At 55.4% G+C, this 22590-nt stretch overlaps 1 protein-coding gene across 1 annotated transcript in view; it reads right to left on the bottom strand.

Moving 5' to 3' along the window:
• Positions 1-22590, bottom strand: part of LOC101949124 (unconventional myosin-XV) — an 80424-nt gene that overhangs the window by 51007 nt on the left and 6827 nt on the right. Inside the window, exons 7-25 of the mRNA XM_065559003.1 lie at positions 22412-22515; positions 20515-20578; positions 20315-20428; positions 19811-19972; positions 18926-19039; positions 18280-18338; positions 16723-16846; positions 14533-14628; positions 14004-14135; positions 12303-12428; positions 12035-12112; positions 10417-10571; positions 9899-9944; positions 8409-8533; positions 7932-8049; positions 4236-4411; positions 3297-3381; positions 1170-1223; positions 522-603 (exon numbers count right to left, since the gene is read on the bottom strand). Of these exons, the coding sequence (XP_065415075.1) occupies positions 522-603; positions 1170-1223; positions 3297-3381; positions 4236-4411; positions 7932-8049; positions 8409-8533; positions 9899-9944; positions 10417-10571; positions 12035-12112; positions 12303-12428; positions 14004-14135; positions 14533-14628; positions 16723-16846; positions 18280-18338; positions 18926-19039; positions 19811-19972; positions 20315-20428; positions 20515-20578; positions 22412-22515 (2014 nt within the window). The remainder of the gene's footprint in view (positions 1-521; positions 604-1169; positions 1224-3296; positions 3382-4235; positions 4412-7931; positions 8050-8408; positions 8534-9898; positions 9945-10416; positions 10572-12034; positions 12113-12302; positions 12429-14003; positions 14136-14532; positions 14629-16722; positions 16847-18279; positions 18339-18925; positions 19040-19810; positions 19973-20314; positions 20429-20514; positions 20579-22411; positions 22516-22590) is intronic.

The raw sequence follows: 22590 nt of genomic DNA, 5'->3' as shown, positions 1-22590 counted from the left end.
ACCACTAGACAGCTCTGCCTAGGATTGAGTGTGGTTGGCCCCCTGCTGCCTCCTCTCTGGGAAGAGGTCCCTCTAGTTGCCGACTTGGTCATGATAACAGCTTCCATCTCTAGCCGGTTTTTCTCCCTGAGGGTCCCAAGGCATTTAACAGGCTGGGGGACAGGTCCTTTTTCTCCACTGCACCCTCGTGACTCCCATGGGGTGCTAGGGGTGCAGTAGTTGGCTAGAATTTGACCCCCCCTTAGATTTAGGGAGCTCCTCACCTACCACTGCAGGGCAACCACCTCTGGGGTGGAGTCTGGCATCTGAGCTGCACAAGAGCAGGCAGACGCTGAGCAGGGCAGTCTTGGGTGAAGAGCACTGGGAGCACTGGGGGCCAGATCCCCATGAGATCAGGGTGTCCCTATGGGACAGAGACAGGAGGCCAGTGGTGGTGAAGGTGACTTTGCTAGTGGCCTGGATTCCCTGTGGACCGTTCCCAGCTGCTCCAACCCAGCCCTGTGTGGGAAATGAGCGCTTACCTGCCGCCAGCTCCAGCAGCCCCGCCAACTCAGCGGGGACTTCCAGGTGCGTTACATCCACCACCTCCCTCTTGGTCAGCTCCTGAGAGCAGAGCACAGAGACACCCGTCAACGTCCATGCTCTCCTCCAGCGCTGAGTGGGAGCACTGGAGGATCTAACAGGCTCCCCCCGCATCACCTCTCCAGGTCCAATCCCCTGTGCGGGGGAAGCACAGGCTGGGCTCCCAGAACCCAGCCGCAGCAGAGCCCAGAGATGGAGAGACGGCCACCTGCTTCGCTCAGCCGGGCCCTGAGCTCTTCCACCATCCCAGCCAAGCATAGGGATGGGGGTGAGTCCAGCTGACGTGGGCAACAGCAGAACGTGACCCAGAATTGTTCCGGTGGGCAGCTACCGTAACCCCACCCCCAGCCCAGGCACACCTCACCCACCACACAGCCCAGCAGGGACACACACACACACACACACACACTGAGTGGCACTGGCATGCATCCTCCACAGACGTCCAACGTGTGCCCTCTACCCGCATCAGCATGCATCCATCACACCCACACACCAGTGCACTCATGCACCCGCCACGGCATGTGCTACACACACACTTCACACGTCCACGCGCCAGCATGCGTGCACTTGAGCCCACCCGGCATTACCTGCTCAGCCTTTTTCTTCTCCTCCTCCGCCCGCCTGCGAGCCTCCTCCTTCCTCTGAAACCAGAGCACATTGGCACGTGGAGAGCAGCAGCGACACACACCCAGCCGGCTGCTGTGCGAATGGCTCCGGTTGCCTGGGCCGGGTCGCTTGCCCGCTAGGAATCTGGCCGGGATGGGAGGGGCGCGGGAGGATGACGCGGGAATGAAGCCAAACCAGCGGGATCAGAGTTCTGTACCGCGAGGTACAGCAGGCTGGGCTGGTGGCCGGACAGCACATGGACACGCATGACCTGGAGGGGCTCCCCTGTTGCCAGCACCCCCTCGGCAGAGCGGTGAGGGGGAGCCCAGCGTTGGGATAGCAGGGGGGGCAAGTTGTATTGGGGGGGGCATCAGCAGAGCTGGGTGCGGGAAGGGTGCCCAGCCCCTGCCTGCACCACGCCTGGCTCTATCCTCTCCCTCTCCTGAGCGCTCGGATCCACCCTGGCGAAAGGCAGCAGGAGACCAGCCAAGGGGTCCATTGGTATCAGAAGACAGCCCGGTGCCCGCGCACAGGCAGGCCCTGGGAGTGGGCACCAGGATCCCTCCTGCACATGCACAGAGGCTGCCCCTACCTCCCCTGGGCTCGTCCCATTGCCCTACTAGGCTGGGCCGGACGCTGTGGCTGGTTACTCACCGCGTCCTCGCCATCCAGCTGGAACCGGACACTCTTCATGGGCCCCGACTGGCTCCCGGGGGCCCAGTGCTGCTACTGCTGCCGGGCCTGGGGCAGGGGATGTGCCAGTCCCTGCACAGCTGGCCGGGGCGGGACTCGCCGCTTTGAGGCTGCTCTGTTTGTTTGCCTACAGAGCTGGCTAAGCCAGGGCTTAACACATCCTCCTGCGCCGGCACTCGGGTGCCTGGCCTGGATCCCCGCCCCCAGCACAGCAGCCAGAGAGTCTCTGCTCTGAACTGGGAGCACTGGGGGCCAGATGGTGAGGAGGGAGCCAGGGGCAGGGCTGGGCATTGGCACAGGCAAGGCAAGTGGCCACTGGGGGCTTCTCACCCTGGGGGAGCGTCTCAAATGCTCTGCAGCTCCCAGCCCTCCAGCCTTCCCTTAGGCAGGGGGGTCAGGCACAGCTGGCTCTGTGCCCCCACTGCAGGCTACCCAGAGCTTCCCGAGTCCCCAGCCAGCAGGGGAACACACACCCCAGCCAGCACCACAGGGAAGAAGATCAGATGCCCCTGACAGCGGACCAGGAGCATCCAGGATGCTCTGAGTTCCAGCAGCTGGCTCGGGCCCACCGGATCCTGCCCTGGCCACGGGACTGGGCTCCCGGAGTCCAAGATCTGAACGCCATTCCCTCTGCAATCTCACATCCCTCCAGGGGCTTCTGGGCACGTGCCAGCATCGGGATCTCACTCCTCTTAGGCAGACCAGTTCCTGGCCCATGGGACAGCCAGTCCATGCCCCTGTGTTGGCGGGGCAGGGAGCAGACACACTTTCAAAGACTCCAGTCAGGTTTGGGTGAATTGCGTCAATGTCGGTGTCTCCCACACATCTGGTCAGAGTCACACCCGCTGTGCACAATGACACAGCGTCGCTGGCCCTGTGCAAAGCGACTGTCACTAACACCAGCCCCGTGTGGCACAGGCCCATGGCATCCAGACCGTTTGACTGCCCCATCGCCACACAGCGCAGGAGCCAGGACACGACAGGGGATGGATCACTCGATAAATTGCCCTGTTCTCACACTCCCTCTGGGGCATCTGGCGCCGGCCACCATCGGAAGACAGGATCCTGGGCTAGACGGACCATTGGTCTGACCCAGCTTGGCTGTTCGTATGTCCTTACTTCTGCCTGGGCGGCTGGTAACGACACCCCTACACTAAACACACTCTGGATTTTCTGGGTGACTTTGGTGCTACAGAACAAGCTAGAGACAAGTACAGACAGTGCAAGTTTCTGCCAGTGCCCCTCAACCCTGACCTGCTGTTCCACCCCTGAGCCCCCCACAGTTCTGCTGTTGCCCCTTAGACCTGACCAACGGAGCTCCCTGCGATACAGGCCCACGGCACATTGCACGACCCCCTCCCCTCCCCTCCTCTCCCCTCCCCTGCCATTCCGCCGCGCCAGCCGCTTGCTCTCACCTTGAGGTACCTCCTGCGATTCACGTACATGTGCACCAGGGACCTGAACTTGATTAGACTCTTTCTCAGCCGCTTGTACCTCTGTCTGCAGGGGACAGCAACCCCGTGGTTAGTGGGGGAGGTGGCAGTCTCTACGCCGGGCCCCGTACACGGATCCCAGCCCAGGGGGAAGACCCCTGGCACTGCCCAAGAAGCTCAGCTCAGGAAGGTGGGACGTCAGACGCAGGGAAGGGACTCTGGGCTCTGCCTGACCAGCACTGGCCATAAGTGCGTGACACCGGAGTGCTCCCATGGCACCGAATCAGCCTGTCCCCCCGTCTGCTGCCCGATGCTCCCAGTCCAGCTCCCCGTCCTCCCCTCCCCAACTTCTGGCTGGAATGGTTAGGGAGAGAACAGAGCTTTTCAGCCCATCCTCTAATGACGGTCGGCAGCCTGGCTCGCTTGCAGGTGCCCCGCTGGTTTGGACTCTACCCCGAGGATTCTACATACATGGAACATGTAGGCTGAGGGCCCGAGCCAAACCCCACTGATGTTGATGGGAATCTTGCCTTTGGATCAGGTCCTCGGGAGTGGGGGTTGCCGTGGGGTGAAAGGTCATGCCTGCTCCATAGGCCCTGACACTAGGGGAACGGGGGCAGATTCTCCCCGCCCCCCCCCGTGTTTCGTTTTGGAACGTGCCCCCAACAGTCTATGCTCTGCCCATTGAAACGGTTTGGCTTTGCCTGGATCCCGCCTGATCCCAAAGCTCAGCGTAGGGCCACTTGAAACTCAGCCCAGGGGCGCCCCGCAGGTCTTGGGGCCTTGCTGTGGGCTTTGGCCCAGCCTTGTCCCCCAGTAGCTCGTCCCCGCGGCCCTTCCCAAGCAGGAGAGTGAGCGGCTGGCTGGGCCCCTGCGCGGCAGGGCAGAGCGTCACCCCGGCAGTGCCCCGCCCCCCAGCACCTGGCCAGGTAGCCCCGGGACTGGCTTTGGAGGAGGACGATCTTGCGGCGCAGCGAGCGGAAGCGTTTCTTGATGAAGAAGGCGCGGGCGTAGTGCTGCAGGGTGAGCGCTGCCCGGTGCAGGGCACGGTCCCGCTTGCTCTCCAGCAGCTGGTACAGGTGCTCCTTCATGAACAGCTGGCAGCAGGGAGAGAGAGAAAAGGTATCAGCGCCCACCCCTGCGGGAGGCAGCTTCTAACCAGCTCACTCACCTGCCCAAAGGACACCAGCCAGGGTGGGGCTGATCCTGCTCCTGCCCCAGCAGCTCCCACTGACCTCCAGGGGAACTCGGCTCCTCGCGCCAGGGGCTTGGCCCAAAGCTTGTGGGAGGGAATGGAAAGACTCTGGTTGATTTCAGCGGGGTCTGGGGCAGGCTCTATGCGAATTAGCAAAGTAGGGTTGGGAAGGGTTTGGCTTAACCCTCTGCCCTGCGTGAGCTGCATGCAGATGGCCACAGGACATCTCGTTATCCCACTCTGCGGAGGGGCTGCATAGCAAGACAACCGAGTCTGGACGCCAAGGGGTTGATAACACAGGGACACATGGCTGTACGGTCGGGCACCACAGGGGTGGCCCAGGGCATCTGAAGACGCAGGTGTTCGAGCCAGGGGGGCGCTCGTCAGTTTCCATCCCGCGGCAGGTCGGTGCGGGAGGAGAATGTGGCCTAGTGGACCCCCCACACATGAACCCAGCAAGCCCAGCTCCCTGGCTGTGCTTAGCTGAGGTCACCCAGCTAGGGTTCTCCTTGGCACCCCAAAGGCTCCCCTCGCCTTCAAAAGTTTTGCCCGCCAGTGACCCTCCCTGTGGGCGAGGAGAGTTGACCATTCAGCCTCTTAGTGCCGCTCCTTGAGAGCGCGGCTATGGGAGAGAGGGTGCATCCCCCAGGCGAGTGTGCACTGCTTCCGCAGGAGCCTGGGGGCCCAAGTTCTGACCCCCCCTCGTGTAATCAGGGCACCAGGGGGCCAGTTTGGCAGCAGGATTGCAGGCCAAGAGTACAGTTACCATGCAGGGTGCCAGCAGTGCCCGCTGCCAGCCCGTGTCCCTTTAATGCCAGCTGTAATCACCCTTGCTATGACGACGTCTGTTTCCAACTCCCAACATGTCTGGCTATCAAAGAGGCCGTGGACACTACAGCAAAGGGCACGTCTGAATTTCCCCATCGTGATCAGAGCCGACAAAGCATCACACACCAATGATACGGGCCCTAGCACCACCCGGGGATAAACCACTGGGCCCGGCAGGCGGGGTGTTTCTAGGGGACAATAGTGCTATAAGACACGGGGACAAAGACCCAGGGACTGAATCCTCAGAGATATGCAGACACTCTAAAAAAAGCACTGCACACAACACAAAGTCTGCGGTTTCTGGGCTCAGCCATAGCAAATGGCTCCCACAGGAAACCCACCTGAAACAGAGGAATGTTTGGGGATTCCAGGGCCACCCTGGGGGCAGCAGAGACAATAACCCCCCCGCCCAGCGCTGGAGACAGCAGCAGATTTGGTCTGTGTAACGCATGAATGATCTGGGGAGGGGGGAGCCCACTGCTTTGTTCAGCTCACAGCAAAATGGGGCTCTGAGCCCGACTGAGCCCTCTGGGTGCTTCCAAAGGACCAGGAATAACGAACGCCAGCAATGACAGCTCATTCGTGGTGCTGTCAGCTCACGCCGTTTCCACGCAAGGATTTCAGCCGGGATTGGAGCATGTCTGGCGATGACACGAGATGCTCCCGCTCTCTTGCCAATTTCAGCCCTGCCTGGGAGGACACACATCCCCTGATTGGCTGCCTTCCCCACTGCCCCGCCTCCTGGGGAAGGGCAGCCAATCGCAGCTCCCGCAGATGCAGGCAGAACTCCCCCGTTGCTCTGGCCCATGAACCAAGAGGAGTTTTTTGAGTAGGGCTGAGCTGCTGGGTTCTTTTTGCTTCCTCCTGCCCCTCCCTCCTATGAGCACTGGGTCCGTTTGCTCCCTGCTCTTCCCCTTCCCCCCCCGGCCCTCTCGATCCTGGCTACACCAGGGCTGAAAAGCGGGGCAGTGAGGAGTCCCTGCACTTGCAAGTGAGGCTGCGGGCTGTGGGGGCAGAGTTGATGTGGGGCTGGGGGAGGAACAGAGAATTCATTCATTAGAATTTGGGGTTGGGGAGAAGCTGGAAGCTCTGCACCATCAAGCAACAGCAAGAGCTTCTGTAGCAGAGCCAGAACCCCCTCCTGGGTACACGAATTGTCCCAAATACCCCGGGGGGGGGGCAGGGGGATATCACACACTGTAACTGCCCCACACGCACCCCGGGGAGGGGCCAGGGGCCAATCACACTGTAACTGCCCCACACGCACCTTGGGGAGGGGAGCAGGGGGATATCACACACTGTAACTGCCCACACGCACCCCGGGGGGGGGCAGGGGCCAATCACACATTGTAACTGCCCCATACGCACCTTGGGGGGGGAGGGGAAGATCACACACTGTAACTGCCCCACACGCACCCCGGGGAGGGGGCAGGGGCCAATCACACATTGTAACTGCCCCACATGCACCTTGGGGAGTAGAGGGAGATCACACACAGTAACTCCCCCACACACACCATGGGCGGGGAGGGGGAGATCACACAAAGTAACTGCCCCACACACATGGGGAATTCAAAAATCAAAGCCAGATCAAAAACATAATATAATATTTTTTTAAAATCCCATAATATTGGGGCCAATCACATGATAGTTGCGGGGTCTGACTCATGCTTTTTGAACTTCTGGGGTTGGCGATACTGACTTCTGGCGTGGTTTAGCACCCTTCTTCCAGGAGGCCTCTGGCAGGCAAGAACTGATGAGATTCCTACAAACGAGTGTTGCACAGTCTGGACTGGATTATTATTATAATGAGCATTATTATTATTTGTATGGCGGTAGCATGTAGGAGCTCCAGTCAGAGACCAAGACCCCACTGTATCAACACAGAACCACACACAGCCCCTGCCCCAAAGAGTTTCCAATCTAAGCTGAAGACACAAGACAACAGATGGATGCAGACAGACAGACAGGGCAGCCCCAGGAAATATCGTGAGGGTTAGAGTTTAATTTCCATATCATGCACGTGCTAAAAGTGCACGTGCAATGGTGCGCACGGCGTTGCCAGGACTGCACAGGCAAGCAGGTAAGCGTTCGTGCGGAGACCCCACTCTGCACACCAGGGGCCACTGGTGAGTGCAGTTACTTGATTCACAAGTGCAGTGCCACGTGCAAGCAGGGCACGCCGTTCCGTGGGCATGGCTGCACGTGCCCGCTGTGTGGGCGCAACTGAAAATGTGACCTCAGGCCTGTCATTACGGTTTGGGATTTCGCTCTGTTTGCAGGCGTTGACCCTAACAGTCCACCAACCTTGACAAATGTCGCCCGGCCGCCCCAGCCCCTCCCTGGAGTGGCTGGTTCATGCAGGGGAACCTTCAGAGGTAGCGTCCCCTGCCAGTCCCTGCAAACAGACCGTGTGGCCCACAGGATACAAAATGGTGCCGGGTTCCCCCAGGCTGAGACATCATCCCATTCCCAGCCAGCCAAAAGCCCTCACCATGGGCAGAATCCGTACAGCACCCTGCCCTTGATTTCCCTTCCCCGGTCCAGGCTACCCAGACACTCTTGGCCATGGTCAACGGGAAAGGCAACAGCCGTACCTTGCTGACTCCAATGCAGTACATGGTGGGACTCACAGCACACAGCTTCTTCAGCACCTCCACGCAGCTCACACCATCGGGGGTGATGCCAGGCCGGATGTCTACGAGGCACCTGTACCTAGAGAGCCCCGGGAGCACAGCTAATGTATGAGATCCAGAGACTCAAGTCAAGTCAAACCCTCTTGAGTAATTCCACCCACATCAGAGCCAAGAACAGGGCCCAGAACAGAAATCCGGGAGACATGCTCCCCGGTACTCATTTAAATTAGAGAGGGAGGAGACCTGTTAGGAGCCGTCTGCGGGCGGCGGGGGGGGGGAAACTGGATTGCTCCCTACAGTGCGTTCCCCCTGTGTGGAATCTACCTTGCCCTCCCTTCCCACCACTCCGTCTGCTCGAGCTCACTCTTGGGAAATGCCCCTTCCCACCCCCATCCCAAAGCTTCTCAGTCTGGAATCTGCAACTCCAGGCAGCAGCACCTGTCGATGAAGATCTGGAAGGGGATGCGAACCGGGAAGCCCTCTTTGCGGATGCGGATGGTCTCGAGGATTCCAGAGTACCGGAGCTGGCTGCTGACAATGTCCGCCTCGAAGACAGCTGGCTCCTGAACAAGGGGAAAGGCGGGGGGGCTTTAATCGCCTGTTCGAGCCAAAGGGGGATCGGGCACTGGGGACCAGACAACTCGTGAGTGAAGCAGGAGCGAGGAAGACAGAGCTGGTGGCTGCGTGGGGACAATGCAGCATCCTCGGCGCTTCGAGTCAGCAAAGCACTCAAACACACGCTCAACTCCAGGCCACTGACTTCAGCGGGACCTAAAGCTACACATTTCCTTAAGAGCTTTGCTGAGTCAGAGACTAGGTGCAGGGAGTGTCACTGGCTGGGGAGAGATCTAGGGGAGAAGAAGGCAGTGAGGAGGCGGAAGCTCTTGCATACGAGACAGCATGGCTAGCGCATCGCCTTCCTGATGTTATTGAAATGCTTTTGTGCAATTCATCTGCTTGCAAACCTCCTGCTACCAGCAACTCAAGCCGGATCTCCAAGGGGATTCTCCTCTCTGGACAGGGCTCTTTCGCCTCACTCTTTGTGACAAAGCGTCAAGCAGCACGTTTGCAAAGAGCTTATATCTGCTCGGCTGTGACAAATGCTATTCCAGGAACAAAGTGGTTGGTGCCACCCCGGCCGGATGTGTCTTAAGCGGCCAAATGCGCAGTCTGTGTGGTGATATTAAGGCTTATAGGCTCTCACAATTCCAGCCTCTAGAGGGCGATGTGATCACACACACTTGAGCAGGCTGGAGATTCCAGCCAGCCGAGGGCAGTTGGACACACATTGCGTGAGGCCAGAGACACCTCAATGCAGCGCGTTATCGGCTCTCTGGCCCAGCAGCCGGCTCTTCTCTCAAAGGAAGCTGGGAGGGTAACCGGGAAAGGGAGTGGGTAAAGAGCAGGAAGTGTGTTTGCTCGAGAGCAAACAAGCCAGACAATGGGTGAGGTCCAGTCTCGGTGCATTGTCTCCCTTCGTTCAACGAGACAGCTGAAGGCCAGACATCTCACCAAACGGCCTTTGGAGCGATGGGATCCAGGCTGGGGAACAGTGTCACTGGAGCTGCCCAGTGCACTGCAGGCCGCGTGGCACAGAACTGAAAGGCACTGGGCTACCAGCAACCCCCTCCCTTTACAGCACCCCTCCCACTGTGACCCCAGCCAGGGTTGGGCGCACTTATCGCAATGCCCATACGGGACACCCATGCCTTACTCCCTGTGCTAAGAAGAAGCAGGATCTAGTGGGTAAAGCCCAGGGCTGAGAGTCAGGAACTGCAGCTTCCATTCCTGGACCCCGCCACCGGCTCACAGGGTGGCCTTGGGCATGTCACTTTGGCCCCCGTTTTGTCAATGAGACGTGCCCTTCGCACTGCTAACCCTGCATCCAGCCCCCCCACCACCACCCCAGCCGCGTGGCCTGTTTTTACCTTCTTGTTGTTGGGTTTGAGGCAGCGGACGAAGAACGGGTTGCACCTGAATCGGAGAGAGAGACACGTTTATCCGCTGGGGGAGCTGAGACAAAGGAACCCACGAGCTTGGAGGTCACAGGGCTTCCCGGGAAGGGCTGCGAGGTCTCTGCTGCACACGGCCACCGTGAAAGCAAGCCGAGTAGCTGACCAGCTGTCTTCCCCAAAGATCATTCTGGGCACGTCAACCATGCCGGCAGGGATTTCCCAAGGCACCTAACTCCCCTAGGCCCCGTGAGAGTCCTAGCTTCTGGTTCTGGAGACCAGTGTATTGCAACTATGTGGTTACAATGTCCTGGAAAGATCCCTTCCCTCCGTGTTCCAGACCAGGACTCTGTGGGGCGACTCTTTGGGCAGGTCTATACCCCACTCCGGAATGTGGAACGATGAGGAGCTGCCGGATCTTTCCCACCAGCCCGTTTCCCCCCCCTGAATAGGCAATTTCTGAATCCGTTTCTTTAAGCTCCCTGCTCACTCACCTCTCCATCTTCTCCACCAAGTCCAGGAGTGACTGCTGGAATTTAGCTGCCACCGTCGGTGCTTTATACCGCCGGGTGACTGTGCTGTTCTTCCCCATCATGGTCCTCTGCTGGGCCACCAACTGGGCATGGCCGAAGAAGAGGTTGGCCACCACCTTGGAAGGGAGGGGTGTGGTTAAAAAGCAGGATGGAATAGGGCTTGGTTGAGATGTTTTCTGTGGTGTTGCCTAGTGGATAGAGCACCGGACTGGGACTCAAGAGGCCTGGATTGATTCCCAGCTCTGCCACTGGCCTGCTGGGTGACCCTAGGCAAGTCACTGCCCCACTCTGTGCCTAGTTTCCCCATCTGTACAATGGGCATAATGATACTGACCTCCTCTGTGAAGCTCTTTGAGATCTACTGATGATAAGAGCTAGGGGTTATTATTGTTCGTTATGTCCACAGTGTATCCTCAGAAGGTTTAATGCTTAAAGCACAGGAATGGGAGTCAGGACTCTTGGGTTCTTTTCCCAGACCTGTCACTGACTTACTGTGTGATCCTGGGCAAGTCACCTCCCTGCTCTGTGCCTCAGTTTCCGCACCTACAAGATGGGATCACCCATACTGTGTCCTCATGGGACGCTGGGAAGCTTATTTGTTTTTTGTCACGTGATCTGTCTGAGATACTCAGACCAAAGGCGCTATGGAAGAGCAAAGTGCTATTGGCCAAGTTAGCTGGAGGGAGATAGGGCAAGTGTGTCAGGAATGAGTGGAGTTCAGTGGTTGTTAAAGTATTTGTCTCTAGCATCTGCATATGAGTATTCTTCAAAATCCTAGAGTGGCCTCGTCTGTTACATTTGATCCACCCTGCCCAGGAGCACGGTCTTGGGGGAAGGTGGTACATTTACAAACCACGTTGGCCAACTTGCCAGGTGGATTAACAAGTGCCCATAGGTTGGCAGGTGTATCCGTGTTCTGGGTTACTCACAGACCTCTCTAGTTCCAAGTCCACTCATATCCACACAAGCTTCTTGAATGGACTTCAGCAGCTGGACAAATTCCTGGGAAACCTATTATAGAGACCGATCCTGCCCCAAACCCCCGGGAAGAAGGAGGTGACATCACAGGCCTTCTCTAGCTCCGATTTCCATGATTCAGCCTCGGCAGCCAGGACTTGCATTGATTGGCCGAGAGCAAGCTAAACAAATACTGCCCAGAGGCATGACAGAGTTCCAAGGGGGGAAATCACATGGCAGCCCCGTGAACACTGGAGGAGCTAATTACGTTCACTGCAGTCACTGCTCTGAGTGGGAAAGGGAGTCCCGCCAGTGGCAGTACATGTAACAATAACACCCAGTTCTTCTCATCCGTAGACCTCGACGCACTTTACAAAGGTCAGTATCGTATGGGGACACTGAGGTCCAGAGAGAAGTCTATTCCTGATAGGCCAGAGACAGAGCTGGGACTAGAATCCTGATCGCCTGACTCCAGTCCACTGCTCTGTCTAATAGGTCACACTGCCTCTTATAGAAAATGCAATCCTGCTGTACCATCCCATCAGGCAACCCCCAGATCCATCACTAGCGCCCTCCCTGCCACTCTCCCAGCCAGCAAAGAGAGGCCAGCGTGAACTCTTACTTTGGTTTTGCTGTTGACAAAAAGGTCCAGCACGTCCTGGCGAACTTGATCATAGTTTTTATCCAGGAACTTGTGCACCTGGAAAAATAAACAGATCCCTCCCCAGTTACTCAAACCCAGTGGATATGACATGGAAGATCTAGAAATGAAGGGCCACTGGAGTTGTGATTTACACCAGAGGATCTAGCGCTCGCTGGACAGCTGTGGGAAAGAGAGCCAGTTAAAGAGCACTGGTCCTACTCCGAATCCCAGTTCTCCAGCCACTCACCTGGTAGGTTACTTTGCCAGCAAAGTGTTTGATGGTGAACTCTGGGAGAGGCATCTTTGGTTTGGTGTATAATGCATTGGAGCCGTGGTGGTAATGACACTTCTGGAGGAAGGTATGGTCGGTGGCCTGGAAGTAGGAATAGGAGTGCGGGGTTAATTAGGCAACCTGTCTGCCTGCAGGCTACAGCCACAAGCAGGCAGCCTCACTGTTTCTAGCCAGCCTTTATCACTGTTTAACCAGCCCCCGTGGACTGCTCTGCATCAGCAGGCAGCCAGATCGAGGACTGGATGATTATATGAGCATTGGTAACACTTGTAGCCATTCATATTAACTTTGGGGTGGGAAAAAATTTCATGCTTCAGGGCATGTAACTGATAGCCTGAAGTGTCAGGAAGGAACTTCTGATACCTGCACTCATCATCACCATGTTCAGCATTGGCCTACAGGTGAGGGGTATTACATCACAGGGAGCACTTGGCAGAGCTGGAAAAACATTTGGAATGAAACCTATAAGCAGATAAAACTCACCTGGATTTGGGGCAACAAGCTGGAAGGAGCACTGTCTAATGGCTAGAGCACAGAACTCTGAGTCAGACGGTCGGATTTTGGGGATCTGTTCCCAGGTCTGCCACTGAATCACTGTGTGACCTCAAGCAAGTCACCTCACCGCTACATGTCTCAGTGTCCCCTCCTTCCTAGGGGGCTTAGGAGGCGTCATTTATTAACATCCGCAAAAGTTCTTTGAGATCCCTGGCTGGAAGCCACTCTAGACAATCTATGGCCACCTGGAACTTCCTGAACCTCTCCATGATGCACAGGGGTCCCCATGACCCCTCACAACTCCACAGCAACACAGCAGTTGAATTGCAGACCCTCCTGCTCGAAGGGTGTGTCTACACTGGAGTTAGCGTGTCATTTCTTGGGTAGACATGCCCTTAACAGCGTAGCCACAGCTGAATGGGCGATGGGAGAGACTAGCTGCTCCGAGTACATTCCTAGGGTTTCAGACAGGATTGTACTCGGGAAGGTTAACTTGTCCCACCCCTCATGCGGCCGCAGCTACACTGCTATTTTTAGCACGCCAGCTCCGTCAGAGCTAGCGCAGGTATGGCTGCCTGAGCTGGAGATGTAATGGTGGACAGTGTGGACACTGCCTGAAAGCCAAACCCTCCTCCCGTGCGAGCTAAGGGAGAATCTCATCCAGCAGCACAGGGTCTGTGACACACAGTTGTGCAACTCTGATTCCATCCAGTAGGGGGCCCTGGTGTGCGCACATGCACCCACGGAGAGGAAGGAATTCCTGTTTCAAGGCAGTTTTGCTCCAATCCTGCCCTTGCTCCAGTTTATTTGCCCTGCTTGGCCACCTTCATCCCTGGTGGGGGGACAGTGGAATTGCACCTGCTCACGCAGCAGCTCTGAATTTGAACCAATGCCTTTCGTGTGCCCATAGGATGCCTCCAGGATCCCTCTCTAAAGCTAAGGTACACAAGGATCAGAGTATATAAATAAGGCTGTCTGCCTTTACGGAGATCAAGGCATCAGAATGAACCCAGGGACTGGCGGATCAGCCCCATCACTGCTGCATCTGCAGGAGCTAACGGCACTCGCCTCTCTGGTTAGCTTGCCATAATCACTTTTAAAAATGAACAGCATTTTGCCAATAAGCCGCTGGCAACGCTGAGCCCTCTGCAGCGCCACTACCTGAGGGAAGGAGCTCTGATCATCCAGGATCCTCAGAATCCCATGTGGCTTTTGAGCAATGAGATCGATGCAGGGCTGGTTGTCGCTGAAGGTGATTTCTTTCCACTCTATCTGTTCCCGGACGTACTCCTCCTGCAGGAAGCGTATGCAAGGTCATGCGGAAGCAAAAGGCCTCAGTGATTCGGGCTTAATCTGCCGGCTCATAGGTCTTTATTATGATTATTTGGCCTTGACATAGTTCTTACTAGGCAAACCTTTTCCAGAAGAACCCCCATTATCCAGAGGGCACAGGGATCAACCAAAGGCCTTCAAAGAATGAGGGGTGTCAAATAATCCTGGAGACTGCCCTGCTGGCTTTGAAGTAAGCTCTGGGGACTAGGAATGGTTGCACCCAGTGTAGCTTTCCCTGAGGGGTTGGTTTTTATGAAGGGGGACCGGACTGTTCTCTCACTTGCAGGTTTGGCAGGTAGCGTGCACTGAAGCAAGAGGCCAGGCGCTACCCCAGTTCCAACCAGCTTCCCCAGCTCACCTGCTCCTCCTTAAAGACGATCTTGTTGAAGAAGAATTGCAGATATTCGTTTGCATAATTGATACATAGCTGCTCGAAGCTGTTAAAGCTGAGGTCCTGTGGAAAATACACGCCCATGTAAAGCATGCCTGGAAGCGGGCGCAGCAGGGCTAAGGGATAGTGAATGAGCACAGCAAACTTTCACCCCTGGACCTAGAAGTTTAATCCTGGCTTTGCTCCAAACTGCAAATGCATTTGCCTGGGCCGCAGCCTTGTTCCCATCGGTGCTCACCAGAGAAGGACCATGTAAAATGGCAACGTTGGACACAACCAGCTGCATCTCTCGAGGAGAGGCCCAGGACTGAAATAGCAAGGGGTACTGGAGGTCACGGTTTGAGGGGCAAGCAGCGGAGGAGGCCCCATGAGTGGGAGAGAGGGGGATCAGGACTGAGATGCACTGGTATAGCTGGACTGGAACGGCTGGTAATGCTATACAGCGAGACAGCCCAGGGCTGGCATAGGAAAGAATTGGATTGTGTAGGTAGAGGATACTGACCTAGATGGTCTGATCCCGCCTGGCACCTCCTGTGTTCTTATGCATAGGAAGTTCGCGGGGGGGGGGGTTACGGGGAGTTGTTGGGGGTGGGGAGCAGGGGCTCCGGAGCAAGACAGCAGACAGAGCTAGAGATCAGGGCAGGCTGGGGTGGTGGGTGAGGATCAGCGGAGCTGGGGGTGGCGAGGCCAGAATACACACAAACACCCCCAATTCTGGAGACATCAGTGCCTGGGGCCTGACAAACCGTTCAGGGGGGATTTGCTCTGCTGAGGATGGGAAGAAACTGGAAGTGGCAACTTTGGGCCTAGACCTTAGTGAGCATCGTGCCCCAGGCGGCAAAACCATCCACGTCTCCAAACCATTCCTGGATTCTCTGCCGCTGGCGTGTTTACAGGACAACGAGGCATGTGTCACCCAGGCCCGTACTGGATTAAAACCCACGAGGATGGAACCAGACGCATGTTAAACAGATCCACCGTTTTACAGTAAGACACCTCGGCGGTGACCCAACAGAGCAGCAATGATTTACACCAGCTGTGGATCTGGCCCTGAGTTGGGACTGTTTTGAGTGCACGGCTGCAAAGGGCAAAGCATGCAGGGAAATGCTGGCCAGGCTCCATGGAGGGCGAAGGGGGAGCCCTGGCCATTGATAACTCCACAGGTGTCATTAGAAAATTGGTGAGTGAAACGCCCTGGGGCCGCTAGCCCACGGGGGCTGCGGGGGTTGCGGCAGCATCAGAGATCAGGAGGGCGCATCTCAGGTCATGGATGGGATTCCTGTGAATCCCAGCGGGGAGTTGGGGGCAGGAGAGTTTAATTTATGGTTTGATCATTTCCATTCACAATGTCTTTTGTTTCTGACCCACGGTCCCAGTAAGTCACGCTGTGGCTCCCAATAGGTCACACTGGTGCCAGTACAAGTTGGTAACACACATTTGTACCACCAGGGCCTTCGGTGTCATCTGCTGAGCTCATGAGGTGCCGGATTCAGGCCTGGCCTGACCCGCGTTGGCTTCCGCGGGAGATGCCCATACGCACACCAAGGCTACCCTTAGTCCCACGTTATGATTCTCCTGGTATGCTATAACAGGGGTTGGCAACCTTTCAGAAGTGGTGGGCCGAGTCTTAGAATCATAGAATATCATAGAATATCAGGGTTGGAAGGGATCTCAGGAGGTCATCTAGTCCAACCCCCTGCTCAAAGCAGGACCAATCCCCGGACAGATTTTTGCCCCAGATCCCTAAATGGCCCCCTCAAGGATTGAACTCACAACCCTGGGTTTAGCAGGCCAATGCTCAAACCACTGAGCTAGCCCTCCCCCCCATTGTCTTCATTGAGTCATTTAAGGTTTTGCGTGCCGGTAATACATTTTAACGTTTTTAGAAGGTCTCTTTCTATACGTCTATAATATAGAACTAAACTATTGTTGTCTGTAAAGTAAATAAGGTTTTTAAAACGTTTAAGAAGCTTCATTTAAAATTAAATTAAAATGCAGAGCCCCCCGGACCGGTGGCCAGGACCTGGGCAGTGTGAGTGCCACTGAAAACCAGCTCGCGTGCCGCCTTCGGCACCCGGGCCATAGGTTGCCTACCCCTATGCTATAGGAACATCAGGGATGGGCCAGCATCTCACATGCAGCCCTCTGCTTGCTCACCTCGAACCCATAGATATCCAGAATGGCTATGGAAAGCGCCTCCTTTTTAGGGTAGACCAGCTTGTTAATCCTGTCCGTGAGCCAGCTGAAGAGCAGGGAGTACAGGATCTTGGCAATGGCATCTCTGGGAAAAGGAGGCGACAAGCACAGCTGTTGGGATTCAGCGGAACATGTGGAAGGGGCTGCCAGATTGAGACCCAGTTGCTTTGGGAGTCTGGTAGCGCTCCCTCCCACCACCACCCCAGTCCCTCTGTCCCAGTCTGCCCTGGGCATGACCCAGCTGAAATCTGCCAGCCCCTCAGTAGCATTTTGAGCTACATGCATCAATAAAATGATCGAAATAGTTGGTGCATAGTGGAAAGTAACCAGATGGCCAGACCCCAAACCATAGGATGTCTATTTCCACCTGGCGGCGTTGTAAAATTCTTCAGGCCAGATCCTCAGTGGGTGTGAATGGCCACAACTTCACTGAAGCCGAGAGAGTGACACTGATATACACCAGCTGAGGATCTGGCCCTACCTGATGGGTGGGTAACACATGATTCATTTTTTGCATCGTCCTAGAAAAAAGAGGGCACGTCAATTGTGTGCCTGGGCTGATAAATCTCCAGGGCAATTTTGCAAGGCTGAAAAAATATAGCCCAACTAAAACCAGGTTGTGCTCTGGGGCATTTCTCACACAAGTGTGGGTCCCAGGCAGAACAAAGAGTCTCAAAATGCCCTCAATTTTGAGACACACATTGAAAAAATGCTCTCAGCGTTCTCGGGGTTTGTGTCAGTCACAAGGGGGGAAGGTTTCCTGCCTTTGCACTGGTTAGCCACAGGGTGGGAGAGCATGGGAAGAAGTAGGACATTTGACATGTCTTAGGCTTGGTCTACACTACCCCCCTAATTCGAACTAAGGTACGCAACTTCAGCTACGTGAATAACGTAGCTGAAGTCGAAGTACCTTAGTTCGAACTTACCTTGGTCCACACTCGGCAGGCAGGCTCCCCCATCGACTCCGCGGTACTCCTCTCACCGAGCTGGAGTACCGCAGTCGACGGCGAGCACTTCCGGGTTCGACTTATCGCGTCCAGACTAGACGCGATAAGTCGAACCCAGAAGTTCGATTGCCAGCCGCCGAACTAGCGGGTAAGTGTAGCCAAGGCCTTACAACAGGAAAGGGAAAGGAAGGATAACACAACGGATAGAGAGGAAGGAAAACCTAGTGGTAAGGGCCTAGCTTGGACTTGGGACACCTGGATTCGATTCCCTGCTCTGCCACAGGTGCCCTGTACAACCTCGAGCAAGTCACTTAGTCTCTCTGTGGCTCCATGCCCCATCTATAAATGGGAACTATAGCCATGTAGATTGGTCTGCTGAATCCCACCTAAAGCAGGACAGCTGGGCTTGCCTGCCACCCTGTCCATAGCATCTGGCTGTGTTTATTACATGTTTTGATAAGCTGCCACTGCCTGCCAGCCTTTCCTCATTCTGAATCCCTCGGTCCCCATGTGCGGCGTGCTGACAAGCCAGAGACAGATCTCAGCATCTCCTAACAAAGAATCCCTTTACCTGGCATCAACGGCACTTTCCACAGTGAGGGGGGTGAAAATCTTCTCCCTCAGCGTTTCCTGTTGAGAAGGGCAAAACCAACCAAACAAACAGGTGAAATCCTCCCTAAAGCCGGTGTGGGGCTGCCGTCATCACTTAATGCAGACATGCGGCCCACGGGAGACTACAAGCCCCAGCATGCTCTGCTCCATTCTGAACCAGGCAGATGGAGAGCGGGAGAAGAGGGATGAGATGAAACCGGGTGAAGGAAAATTCAGAGAAAGCTTCACTGTCAGTGAGGCCTATTAGAGGGTGGGACAGTCGTCCACAGGGAGCATCTCTTGAGTCCTTCAGAAATGGATGGAACAAAGGTCTGGTGACTGTCCATTGGCGGGAGATACCAAGACACACTTAGATGTTGTATAAATGGAGAGAGAGATGAGAGGGGCAGAGGACTCCACAGGGATGTTCCGCAAACATGAAAAGCAAAGCAAGGGTGTCCTGCTGGCAGATCAGATACTGAAAATACACCGGTCCCCTGCGGGGCGATGAAGTAAGCAGGATCTCAGAGCAGAGACTCTCTTCACTGCCGTCTACCTTCCCCAGATGTCCCTCTAGCCACATCACACAGCTGTCCAACCAGCCGTCTCGAATCCGTGGGCCTTACCGTCACTTTGAACGTGATGGCCTTCTGCAGCCCCTCTGGAGAGATCTGGAGCAGCTCGGCTACCGCACGGATCTCTCTTGCACTCACCACCGATGCGACCTCCTGGCAGTCTGTCTGTGAAACACAAAAACAGCCCGTTGGCAGGCAACTTCCCAGGGGCCAGCACAGTTGGTACCCAGAGACAACCTAGGGGACCTCATACTGAAGGCCTTGTCCATCTCTGTTTATGAATATAGGCCCTGATCCTGAGCTGGAGTAGATCAGTGTAGCTCCATTGACCTGGTGCTCATAGAAGCACTGACTTCACTTGAGCTACGCTAATTTACACTAGCGGAGGATCTGGCCCATTGTCAACATTATTGTTTAGCGCTAGAGGAAGAATCAGAACGTCCCTGCCGTGGGAAAGGCTGATATTCTGATGCTGGTTTTTGTCCCAGATGGACCCAAAATGTTGAAATCTCAATTCATTTTGCAGAACGGCAAGTTCAGAAAAGTGTTCATTTGGAAACATCAAAACATTTTGTGTCTGCCGGTTTGATGTGGAACTGCGTCTGCCAAAGCTGCTGTGGGGCTTCCTGGGCTTTGTAGTTCAGATGTCCCGTGGTGCCAGGATCCTCTGTGGGCCAGGGATTTTTTTTTGGTTGCAGATTCCACAAAATGGAGAGAAGCTAAAATCTTGGGTTCAATTTTCTTTTGAGAGCTTCCTCCCTGCAGAGGGGCTTAGGGTCTGATCCAGATTCCATGGAAGCCAATCTGGAGTCTTTGCATTGGCTCCAACGGACATTGGATCAAAGCCCTAGTTCGCAGCATGCATCTAAAGTCCTTGCTATCAGTATCTCTTTGCGCCCTGGGTCCCCTTCCCGTCTTCCCCCGGGAGACGATTACCTCATATTTTTCAAAGTAGACGTTCCCCAGGTGGAGGATGGAAGACAGAATTCGGAAGATGCTGTTCTGGTCCTCGGTGCTGAAGTTCAGGATCTCCATGGCACTGAGCAACCTCCGGAAATCCTCAGCATCACTCTTGCCAGGAATCTCGCAGTTACCCCCCTGCGAAGGTCCCAGTCAAAGCATATCTGGGGAACATGCAACCTGAGGCCCAGGAATTAGCCACAACAGGGGATGCAAATTTACTGGGACTGGGGATTTACCGATCTGGGGAGCGAAGCAACCTGAATGTCACAAGGACATGGGTGCTATCACAGCTCCAGAAAGAAATGGAATTGCAGGTTGTCAGCAGTTTGAGGCGGGGCTGCGTCTGCCTGTGTGTTTGTACAGGGCCTTGGACCATGGGTCCCAGATCCTGATTGGGGCTTTCGGGTGCAGCACCGAAGAAATAATAAATCAAGTGGGCCTGATTGCTGAGCTCACGTGCGGACGTGGGCTCCATACCTGGTTCAGGTAATAGTAAGTTTCTGCATCTTGAAGGCAGAATTGCTGCTTCTGCTGAGCAGGAAGGCCAGCCAGCATCTCATAGAATATGTGGTAGTTCCTTTCGTTTTTGGCCTATGAAACAAGAAGGACAAGACTAAGGAAGCATCGTGACATGGTGATGGCAGTGGGGGGGTGCCACAATAAATGCTGGGACTCACCTGAAACACGATCCTTGATTTCTCAAGAAGGTACTGTGAGGTTATGGCACCACAGATCAAGCCTCTGGGAGAGACAAAGGTTAGCGCCTGGGGGCTGGGAATCTTAGCAAGGCATCTCGTCAGACACAAGAGAGTGAAGGAAGGACCGAGGTTCTATCCACACCCAGCCCTCTGCACCTGCAGGACACTGGCTGTGTGGGAGGTGCCCAACCGATGCCAACCAATGGCTCCTGCTCATCACTCCAGAGGAACGTGAATGTCGGCCAAGGTCCCAGCCTGTCTGCTCAGTGGGAAACATCCTACTCCAGTACTGTTCAACTCCATAGCTGGCACTGTCAGCCCAGCGTCTCATCCCATTTCTCCCCTGAAGTACCTCTGGGTCCAAGGACTAGTCATTGCCCATTGTTTTCCCTTGAATCCGAGCTGAAATTGCCTCAGAACTCAGCACTGGGGGTGTCCTGCTAGCCAGGTGCCCCTGCTGCAACCCCCAGCACAGCTGAGCCTCTGGTAAACAAAGGGCCAACCGTGTGCAGCCATCAAAGACAATGGATTGGCTGTTGCAGCCTGGCAGACTGTGTCAGACAGGCGGCAATGAAACCTCCTGCACTAAAAGCCAATGCGGAAGAGAACCTCCTCCTTGTTCCCAGTGGGGAGAGATGGATTCTAGTCTATTCTGCAAAGGTTCTTACACTGCCCTCATCACCACAGTCTCTGAGAGCCTTCCAGCTGTGCATTAAGCAATGTGACTGAAGTCCATGTGGATGGATGGGCAGACAGAAAACCACAATAGCTGCCCAATTCTCAGGCTAAGAGAGGACCAAAGAGAAGGGTGGAGGATTTGAGCTGCTGAGTGTGGTGTATTGAGGACTGTGTTGGAATTGCAAGCCATCACTTTAAGAGTGGGAAGGGGGGTGAAAGGGGGAAAGCGGTTCCTGGTCCTGCTTGCATGCTGGAGGGCTCTGTTGTGAAGTGGCTGGGAGCAGGAGGCAATCTGCAGGCAGGCAGCCTAAGAGCAAGGTGGGGTGACTTGTGCTTCTTTGTTTTAGGGAGCAGCCTGCTTTGTCACTCTCTGGTTTTGGTTACTGTGTGTTATCATTCTGAATTCTAAGAAATAAAGTCATGTTGCATTGCAACCTTCCAGCAAGAGCAGTTACATTTTTGTCTAGCTTCTCTGTGTGTGCCATGAACTGAGGAAGCCACTGCCTTCTGCTGGGGAGCTGGTGCTCCCCTGTCCTATATCCCAGCCCCAATGGAAGCCCTTCACCCCCCTCCCCCATTCATGTATTTGAATGAGAGACTGAGATGTATCCAGAGACTGGAGGAATGGCAGCCCCGCTACAAGGCCATGTCAGTTGGGACTGGGGGAGCTCAAAAGGAAGAATATTTTTAGGGCCTGATATTTGAAGCGAAGGCCTGAGTTGTGCACGTGGTACTGTAACTGCGTATGCAGCTCTAGCAATTGGGTGTGCATGCGGCCGGTTACACATCTATTAGGCGGTGCTCACAGTCACACAACTGGCAGTGCAAATTAGGTGTGCAGTGGCACACACATGGCTTTTTTAAAAGCAGGCCCTTAAAATCAAACAACCCCTCCCCACACGCAAGAGGGACAAGGATACAATCTGTCTGGGGAGACACCTTTCCACAAAGAGTTGCCTGCGGCTGGGTTGGCCGACCGCCCAGCCCGGGGAGCTGAATGGTTCCCGTGCTTTGAATGGAACCATTAAATCACAGCCATGGAGCACAAGGATCTAACATCTCCCAGGGATTCTAATGGTCCCTCAAGTCAGCAGCCCAGAGGCAGGACTGTGGGGCGGAATTCCCTCAGGCTGGGGGTCAGTTTCAGACACACAGAGTGGGGTGTTAGAGGGACACTCATACGCTCATCATTACTTACTCCTCCAGAAAGATTTCCACAAATTTCCCAAACCTGCTGGAGTTGTCGTTCCTCACTGTTTTGGCATTTCCGAAGGATTCCAGCAGGGGGGTCGCTTCGAGGATCTGCCCCAGCCAGACAAAAAAAACCACCAAGCGCTGGTCAGGGTGAGACAGTCCAACCAGGGACGCCAAGACGCT

This window comes from Chrysemys picta, chromosome 10 (assembly GCF_011386835.1).
Source record: "Chrysemys picta bellii isolate R12L10 chromosome 10, ASM1138683v2, whole genome shotgun sequence".
Taxonomy (NCBI): domain Eukaryota; kingdom Metazoa; phylum Chordata; order Testudines; family Emydidae; genus Chrysemys; species Chrysemys picta.
The sequence above is the reverse complement of the archived record's forward strand: the minus strand, read 5'-3'. Positions and strand labels throughout refer to the sequence as shown.